Source organism: Triticum aestivum, chromosome 6A (genome assembly GCF_018294505.1).
Source record: "Triticum aestivum cultivar Chinese Spring chromosome 6A, IWGSC CS RefSeq v2.1, whole genome shotgun sequence".
NCBI lineage: Eukaryota > Viridiplantae > Streptophyta > Magnoliopsida > Poales > Poaceae > Triticum > Triticum aestivum.
In genome coordinates, this window is record NC_057809.1 from 190720791 (window position 1) to 190730713 (window position 9923).

Here is a 9923-nt window from a genome sequence, read left to right on the forward strand (position 1 = left end):
ACGTTCGCTGTCTGCGGCTAAAAGGTGAAAACCGTTCGTAAAAACGAACGTACGGACGAACGTCCGCTAAATAACTAAACCGAAAAATATAAAACGGATCTAAAAAAATAAAAAAAATCGCGGATCTAAAAAACAATATGGTTTTCCGAAGAAAACCGGAAAACCGGCGGCGGCAGCGCTACCTCCTGCAAGTCCAGCGAGGGGCGGCGGGTGGGCGGCGGCAGCTCCGGCGAGGCGGCGGCGTGCGGCGCGGCAGCGGCGGCTTAGGGTTAGGGTTTGGGGCGGGGCTGGTGGGCTGCGGGGGGTGCGGCTTTTAAGGGGCCGGCCCGAAGAGTCCTGGCCGAATACAGCCCTAAGTCGGTTTGCCTTTTTTTTTAAATAATTTCGACATGCAGAAAAAAGAAAGAAAATAAATACTAAACGGACTCCAAAAATCCCGAAATAAATTTTCCCCGTCCTCTAAAAATAAGGCGGACAAGGTGAACATTTATTTGGGCCTAAAATGCAATTTTGAAAAACGCATATTTTTCCTAATTCAAATAAAATAGCGATAAGACTCCGAATAAAAATCTTATTTGATTTTAATATTAAATCTCTGATATTTCTTTATTTTGAGGAAGTCATTTTATCCTCTCTCTTTTATTTTTTTATAAAAGAAATATTTCAGAGAAAAATAATTAAAATCAAACGATCCTCTTTTCAAAATTCGAGAAGAACTCAAATATGAAAATGACGAAATCCCCAACTCTCTCCCTAGGTCCTTGAGTTGCGTAGAATTTCTAGGATCAACCAAAATGCAATAAAACATGATATGCAATGATGATCTAATGTATAACATTCCAAATTAAAAATTTGGGATGTTACAAGAACTATGTAGACATGACCAAGACTCATCACTGAACAATAACCAATAGTGGAACCTGGATGCTCATATTGGTTCCTACATATTCTACGAAGATCTTTATCGGTCAAACCGCACAACAACATACGTTGTTCCCTTTGTCATCTACTTGCCCAAGATTCGATCATCGGTATCTCAATACCTAGTTCAATCTCGCTACCGGCAAGTCTCTTTACTTGTTCCGTAATGCATCATCCCGCAACTAACTCATTAGTTATATTGCTTGCAAGGCTTATAGTGATGTGCATTACCAAGAGGGGGCCAGAGATACCTCTCCGATATTCGGAGTGACAAATCATAATCTTGATCTATGCCAACTCAACAAACACCATTGGAGACACCTGTAGAGCATCTTTATAGTCACCCAGTTATGTTGTGACGTTTGATAGAACACTAAGTGTTCCTCCGATATTTGGGAGTTGCATGATCTCATAGTCATAGGAACATGTATAGGTTATGGAGAAAGCAATAGCAACAAACTAAACGATCAACGCGCTAAGCTAACGGATGGGTCAAGTCAATCACATCATTTTCTAATGATGTGATCTCATTAATCAAATGAAAACTCGTGTCTATGGTCAGGAAACATAACCATCATTGATTCAACGAGCTAGTCAAGTAGAGGCATACTAGTGACACTTTGTTTATCTATGTATTCACACATGTACTAAGTTTCCAGTTAATACAATTCTAGCATGAATAATAAACATTTATCATGATATAAGGAAATATAAATAACAACTTTATTATTGCCTCTAGGGCATATTTCCTTCAGGGGCATCCTCGGGCGCACGCCCCACTTCGTCCTCGAGCGCCTCGAGGGTGGCAACGAGCCACCGCTCGAGTACCCGGCGGCCCCAGTGCCGGTCCCCCGCCGCAGTGGCGACCCTTGGCTAACGCAGCGCATGGCGGGAGGGTCCTCTTCCTCCTCCTGCTCCCGCTCCTCCGGTTTGTCGATGCTTGCCAGCGTCAAGGCCGAGCCCGTGGAGATGCCGCTCAGTCGGGGCACCCGCGGCGGCGCCCTGTCATCAACAAGGGTGGTCGTGCCTCCTCTGCTCTTTCCCCCCGCCTCGTCAAGCCGAAGATGGAGCTGGGCCTCGTCGCCATGAAGAGCGATCACGAGGACATGGCCGCCGCCGACGAGGCTGCCATCAAGTGGGCACGTGAGGACTGGGCCCGGCTGGAGATGGAGTGTCAGCGTCACGCCCTAGAGGAGATCGCCTCTCAGCGCCATGGCCGCGGCAAGGGCGATGTCATCGTCCTCGAGGACAGCGACGACGAGCCGCCGCCACCAAGGTGACCCCGGGCAGGGGTCCAGCAGGGACGGCGGCGACGTGAAGAAGGAGGAGGACGAGGACGACGGAGGCGACTACAGCGCCTTCATCAAGCTCTTTGGCATGTATACGGCGCGGCACGACGGGCGCGGGCGGCGGTGGCGCGACAGTAGTAGTAGTAGTAGTTTTTCTATTTTGTTTTAGATTTATGTTTTCAATATGTAAAAAACGATGGAACGCCTAATTTTGTGGAATCTGCGTTGTGTTTGGCCGAATTTCGGCCAAGTATGTTTTTAAAACCTTTAAAAACGGCACCTGGGGGTGACCTGGGGGCGGCGGCTGGGAACCCGATCGCCTCATGCCGTTTTTTCAGCCAGCGCGCCACCAGGGCGGCGCTATTTCAAGCCCCTGGGGGCGAACAACTGGAGATGCTCTAAGCCGCTAGTGTAGCTATCACATCCATGCATTCTTGGAATGGGATGAATCCCGGAGAAGAGATGCAGTTAGCTCAGAATGGAAGGCCTGGTCAGCAAGTGTAGCAAGTGTGCAAAGGAACAAAAAGGTGACTAGCCCAAAATATAAAACCAACCACCTGACACCTAGCCAGCCCCCACATTTATTGGACCATAGGCCCAAACATGTAGGATACCCACTGCAGCCTTTTAAACTTGTGGTTATGCCTCTTTTCTCTCTTGTGCCGGTTCCTCTTCCTCTCCTGACCTTGGCGTGAATGCATCTCCACTTGTCAGGTTGCTAACATCCCCTCTTTCTTCAGAACTGTCTTGACCCTAAGGCGGAGCTTGTGGGAAACGACACTTGATATCTTCGAGGTCTCCCATGTTTCTTGTGTCGCCACTTCGTCTTGCCAGCGTATGAGGCCTTGTTCGCGAACCTTGCGTGCGTCGCGGCGCCAACGATGATCCAGGATCTCCACCAGAGTATTGGGCACACCCGAAACTGCAGGAAAATGAGATGACACATTTGTACCTAGGATCAAAGCCTGGCGGAGCTATGAAACGTGGAATATCGGGAAAGCTCCAAAGAACTTGAAGCTAAATTTGTGATTAGCCCGACCAGCCACTGATCTTTGGATATGTGTGGTTGAAGCTTGAGAAAGGTTTGATCCCCCACTTGGAACTCGTGCTAGGAACTTTTCTTGTCAGCCTAATCTTTCATAATTTACTTTGCAAAGTCAAATGTTGTTGTAGCACATCCTACATTTGTTGTCTCTTCTAACTATGCATTTAGTTCAGGTATTTGTGTCTTCTATTCTGCTGTGATGCCCAACTGCCTTGGCTCCTTTCCATAAACCACCAAGAATGGTGTTTTGCCCAGAGTTGAACGGAAAGCCGTGCGATACCAGAATTCAGCTAGAGCCAACCAGTTGCTCCATTTTTTGGTGTGCTCTGAACAAAACATCTTAAATACGTCTCCAGGCACTAATTGACCTATTCCGTGTGCCCATCCGTTTGAGGATAGTATGCTGAACTCATTTTCAGTTCTACTCCTTGCAAGGTGAAGTCAAGAGAGACCCCGTCAAAGACCCTTGCCACACTTTGCTCATAAATATTGCAACCCTGTCAAAGACCAAGGCTTCTAGCATGCCATTACTTGTATATGTTCTCAATGTACAGTTGTGCCATCCGTTGAACTATATATGGATGTGAGATTGGCAGAAAGTGGGCATACTTGGAAAATGTGTCAACCACCACCAAAATACGGTTTGCTCTTCCAGAAATTGGTAATCCTTCGATGAAGTCAAGAGAGACCCCGTCCCAACAACATTAGCGACGGGTAGAGGATGAAGCAAACCTAGGTATAGTGATCGATCGTGTTTTGCCTGCTGGCAAATTTGGCACGTTTGCACATGTTCTTTGATGTGAGCTTTCATCCCCGACCATGCAAACAACTGCTTGATCCTACTATCTGTAGCCGGATACCCCTAGTGGGTGCCCACAAGCTATCATGCAGGGCACACATGATTTGATTTGGTAACTTTGGATTGTTGACTAACCACACTCATGCCTGAAACCTAAGCACTCCTTGGTGGAAGGTGAACTTGCCATTGGCTACTGGTGCTAAAGCCAATTAAGTAATGAGTTGTTCTGATTTTGGTTCTTGTTTGTAACCTTGTGTGACCTCCAAGAGCCATGCTGGTCGACATACTGACATTGAGTTCAACTACTATGTTGCTTGGAAAGGTCTTCGGGACAATGCATCGGCAACACTGTTTTCAACACTTTTTTATATTGTATCTGATATTGTAGTCCGAACAACTTCATGAAGGCTTTTTGTTGTCATGTAGTGTGTAGCCGTTGCTCTTGTAGGTGAATTAGGCTTTTTTGGTCTGTCTTAATGATGAATTCAGAAAACCGCGGGTATGTTCTCCATTGACCCATGACTAGCACCATTGCTAGATACTCCTTTTCATATGGGGAAGGCCCTCTTGTTCTGGGACCTATGGCCTTACTGAGATAGGCAATATGATGTCCTTCCTGTTGTAGAACTGCTCCTACACTGCACACACGCGTCTATCTCTGCGATAAAGGGTTTCGTGAAGTCTGGCAATGCAAGAGTTGGAGCTGAGATTAGTGTAATTTTTGAAGCTTCAAACGCCTCTTGAGCAGCTGGGGTCCACTAAAACTGTTGATTCTTGCATAGCAGTGTACTCAATGGTAGACTGTCTCGTGCAAGGGATAAAGGAAGACCATGGTTCCAAACAGATCTGTATGTTCTTATGGAGGCTTTCTGAACACTCCCTACCCGCTGAAGATGTGAGAGCACACTGGAATATGACGACTACGAGCGTGTGCAGATTGTGTGGAGTTGAGGACTCTTGAAGGCACTCCTTGCTTGAATTCTTGATGGCCAGGTACGTGTGGGCACTTGTTGATGGAGAACTTGTAGATCATCTTTGTGGGACTACAGGACCAAGTGCCAAGCAATGGCTTTTTCCCATGATTGAGACTTTATCACATGAGGAATTTGTCTAGGTGGTAATGACGTTGTGAGTTGGTGGTCTAGGAGGAAAGCGGTCCATGAGGAAATCTTCCAAAGCCCTTCGACCACTCATCAGTTTATCTACAAGTCCATAATATAGGTTGATGCCACTCCTAAAAAAGCTACACAAGCATAGGTCGCGCCAAGGGCTGCTCATACAATACCTAAAGCACCTCCCCATGGGTTATGCTAAAATCCATGTTGACGCCAGGATTGCGAGATCCACGAGAGGAGGATCGGTGGTTGCAGTCTCCCGGGATGAATTTGGAATATTCTTGGGAAGCTCTTCCCTGGTGGTTCATGGTGTACTCGATGTGGCATGTTTGGAAGTTGTCGCATGCCGTGAAGCCTTATCCCTCGCTGAGGATCTTCAAGCTAATGGTGAATGACATCAGCAGAGGTACTCATGGAAGGTATGGCTCGATTATCAATGGGATCAAGCTGAGCGTGGCAACGTTTAACTGCTAATTCACCTTTGAAGGACTAGCTGCCAATACAGATGCTGATAGGCTAGCCAAACTGTCTCATTGTCTTGATTAGGGGTCACATGTCTGGTTGGGCGAACCCCACGATCCTTTTTTAGGTAAATGCATCAGTGTTAAATGAAGTTGCACAGCATGTGCAGTTTGGTGCCACAAGTTAAAAATCCGAAAAATTGGTGTCGGAACTTGTCTCAAGGTGCATGCATGGTTCGATTCTCGTATGTAGCCATATATGCAGCTCGCGTGGCGTGACAGGGTGGCGCCGGGCCCATTGTCAATGACTGGGCGGAGCTGGAGTGATGCTTTTTTAAACACCCCTGAATTAATAACAAATCTTGTAAAAAGCCCAAGAAATGCCATTATACATCTCTATGACGGTTGGGCGTGAACAGTGCGAAGGGAAAGTTCATATGTAAAAAAAATAGTGTCAACGCGGGATTAAACCTGAGACCACATCAAAAAACCTGGTTGTGGTAGCAACCGAACCAATTCAAATTTAATGCCAATCTAAGATAAGTAGGCCTAATGTTCTATACACCAACACGCGCAAGGGGCTTAAATGGGCCGCAGTTACTACATCCCATTGTTCATATTATTTAATTTATAATTCATTTTTCAGGTAAAACGTTAATATTTTGTATAGTTACACGAGCATTCTTTCAAATAAGTTATTTTGTTTTGATTCGTATAACACACAAAAATTTTATCTTTATTTTTTACTCTGATTATAATTCACATATTTTCACCAAATTATAAAAAATAAAAAAATAAATGAAAAGGGCTAAAGTGACTGCAGCCTATTTAACATGGTGTGTGTGTGTGTGTGTGTGTGTGTGTGTGTGTGTGTTGTTCTATAGGTCATTAAGCTTCGTTATCACGAGTGGACAACAAATTGAACGTGTCTTTGGCTTGCACAACCACCTTTGTAGAAGGAGATCGCGGGTTCGAACCTCGTGCATGTTATTTTTGAGTAAAATGCATTATAAATCCTAAATCTATGGGAGATGTGTCAGTTTAGTCATATAACTTCGAAACTACAGCATTGGATACTGAAAACTATTGAAGGTGTGTCAGTTTAGTTTTATAACTTCGAAACAGCAGTTTTTCGTCCCATAACAATGTAAATTTGTTCATCTCAGGTTCTAAGTTTGCATGGCTAACATCTATGTTGCATGCTTTCAAAATGAGCCCTTTATATGTGTTGACTTTCCAAAAAGTGGTTTATACGCTTTCATATCGTAGTGCATGTTCCAATATGCCCGCCCACCACCTGTGTGGCCATGAGCCACAGGGCAGCCTCGCCGAGAGTTTTGGCGTGCTCGTCGGGGAGACCCCGAGCTAGTCAAAATGGAGGATGACATCCCTCTCCCTTAGTGCGGCCATCGGGAAGACCCCGAGCCAATCGGGATGGAGGAAGCCAACCCCCTCTCTCTCATGGCACCCTTGGCGTAGAGCTGGTCGTGAAGGTTGTTGTTTGGGCACGAGCATGGCCACGAGTGGGGAATTGTCGCCGCTGGTCGATAACACGAAGGAGTGCGCGGAAGCTGCAAAGTTGGCGCAAAGGTCCGCGAGAGTGACACAACCGTAACACGAGCCATCTGTGGGTAGCAATTGAATGTTGTGCGATTTGCTACTGCGGTGTGAGGCTGAGATGACCGTTCTGCAACAGTCCAAGCATCTCAAAGCGACACGTTGGCGGATCAATGTTGGACATGCAAGTTTAGAACTTGAGATGGACAAACTTATATAGTTTCGGGACCCAAGACTGTAGTTTTGAAGTTATAGGACTAAACTGACACACCTCCAATAGTTTTAGGAAGTAAAACTACAGTTTAAAGTTATAGTACTAAACTGACACACCTTCGGTAGTTTTAGGACTTATGATGCATTGTACCCGTTATTTTTCATACTAATTTGCCCTTTGTGTTGTTTCCTGGTGGGTGGGGCCCAACCGTCATAGAGACATGTAGTGGCTTTTCATGTTTTTACAAGATTTGTTATTAATTCAGGGATGTTTCTGCAAAAAAGCATCACTCCAGCTCAACCTACTCATTGACAAAGGGCCTGGTGTCACCCTGTCATGCCACGCGAGCACGATGGGCTAATCAACTCGCACAAGATCAACGAATATAGGATGCACATCACCAAAAGTGCGTTTACTCCGTGGCCACGGCGACGCGAGGGACGGCAACCACGACAAGGTCAGACCGGAGCCGTGCCGTGACACCAAACTCCTCCGTTATGTCCAGATCCTCGGCCGCCACCCCGCCTGGCAGCTCCCAGTCGAAGTGGAACAGCAGCGCCGCCAGCGCGAGCTCCACGTGCGCCAGCCCGAAAGCCATGCCGGGGCATATCCTCCTCCCGCCGCCGAACGGCACGAACTCGAAGTCCGCCCCCTTGAAGTCCCTCCCGTTCTGCTCGAACCGCTCCGGCGCGAACTTCTCGGGCGCGTCCCAGTGCACCGGGTCCATGCCGATCGCCCACGCGTTCACGATCACCATGACCCCCTCCGGCACGTCCAGGCCCAGAACCTGACACGGGCTCCCGCACCTGCGTGGCAGCAGAAGTGGCGCCGGCGGGTGCATCCTCAGCGTCTCCTTGATGACAAACCCAAGGTATCGCAGATCTGTCAGGTCGGCCTCCTTCACCTTGCCGTGCCCGGCGAGTTGCTGCCGGACCTCGTCTTGCGCCTTCCGCATAACCCGCGGGTTCCGTATCAGCTCCGCCATCGCCCACTGCAGCGTCGTCGCCGACGTCTCGCTGCCGGCGCCAAACATGTCCTAACAACGACATCAAGAAACAGAGGAGCTAATTGATCAAGGAGTTTCGGAGAGGAATTTCTAGCACGGCGATTTCGCAAAAGCGGGGCTTACCAGCATGACGGTCTTGATGTTGTCAGTGGTGAGTGGATACTGGGAGTCCGCTTCCTTTTGGAGTCTCAGGAGCACGTCGAGCAAGTCTTCTTCTTTGTCGCCGTCACCGCCCGGGCCTCTGTTCTCCTGGTGCTCCTGGATGATGGTGTCCATGAACAGCTTCATGCCTTGGCTATGGCGCTGTATCCTGCCGGGGACGCTGCTGAGGAGCCGCACGAGGCGCGAGGAGGGGAAAATGTCGGGAAGGGTCATCCCGGGCACGATTTTGAGTCCCTCTTGCAGCATCTTCAGGTACGTGTCCCGCTGCTTGAACCGGCCGCCGACGATGGCGCGCACCGTAGAATCAGCGACGTACGCCGATATGCGCTCGCTCAGGTTCACCGGCGAAGACGAGGCAGAAGCCGCCGCGACGGAGCGGAGGAGGCGCCCGAGCTCCTCCTCGCGGGCGGGGCGGAAGGACTGGACGCGGCGGGAGCTGAGGATCTCGACGGTGCATATCTTGCGAAGCTGCCGCCACGCGTCGCCGTAGGGCGCGAAGATGAGGCCCTCGGCGTCGCCGTACGCCATCTGCTGCATGGAAGTCAGAGGTCTGGATGCGAAGGAGGCGTCGTGGGTCTTCATGATCTCGCGCGCGGCGTCAGGGGACGACGCGACCACGGCGTCGAGCTCGCCGAGGCGGAGCATCATCAGCGGGCCGTGGCGCCGCCCGAGGTCGCGCAAAGCACGGTGTGGGAGAGCGCCGGCGAGGTGGTGCAGGTGGCCGATGACCGGCAGCGCCCATGGCCCCGGCGGGAGCCGCACGGCCCTGCCGCCGGGGCCACGATGAGGCGCTGGGCGCCTGGATTTGAAGAGGGTGAGCGGGATGGCGAGGAGAAGAAAGAGAAGCAGGCAGATCGGGAGCACGGCGGCCATGGCAGCTTGGATCGATGTTGCTCGAATGGTTGGTAGGGGAATGTTTATGCTTTTCCACGATGATTACTTGTAAAGTCAATGGTCAAACTCATCTAGATTTTTTTTTTATCTTTTTGAGAAAAAGCCAGCCACAAGTTATATTACTCACGGACTAGGATTACAATCCTCCATGAGGATATCTCTGAGGTTTGGAGGAACATTTCCGAAAGTAAAAAACTGTCCTTGTCTCCTAGCGAGAGCGGCTAGCTCATGTGCCATCATGTTGCTGGACCTTTTAACTGCTTTGAAGCTTACTTCCTTGAACACTTTTGTCAGGTGCCTGATGTCCGTAACCAGGGGGAAAAGCGCAGACTGATTACAAGATGTGCTGTGCAGTAAAGATGGGACTGTAGTACAATCAGATTCCACACATACAGGACCATTGTAATATTTCTTCAGGACGCCGAGACCAAACAACACATCAGCCATCTCAGCTTCTTCT

At 48.9% G+C, this 9923-nt stretch overlaps 1 protein-coding gene across 1 annotated transcript; it reads right to left on the minus strand.

Annotated features, from left to right (window-relative positions):
* Positions 1-7639: 7639 nt before the first annotated feature.
* On the minus strand, positions 7640-9479 carry LOC123127233 (premnaspirodiene oxygenase). Its single transcript, XM_044546821.1, has 2 exons — positions 8531-9479; positions 7640-8437 (listed from the first exon to the last, which is right to left on the minus strand). The coding sequence occupies exons 1-2, from the start codon at positions 9440-9442 to the stop codon at positions 7814-7816; spliced, it is 1536 nt and encodes a 511-aa protein (XP_044402756.1). The 5' UTR covers positions 9443-9479; the 3' UTR covers positions 7640-7813.
* Positions 9480-9923: the final 444 nt, after the last annotated feature.

Bases quoted from the DNA above. Each gene is read 5' to 3' on its own strand.
- LOC123127233 (XM_044546821.1), bottom strand. From the start codon at position 9,442: ATGGCCGCCGTGCTCCCGATCTGCCTGCTTCTCTTTCTTCTCCTCGCC. The intron at 8,438-8,530 runs GTAAGCCCCGCT...TGTCGTTGTTAG, and splicing joins ACATCAAGACCGTCATGCTG to GACATGTTTGGCGCCGGCAG.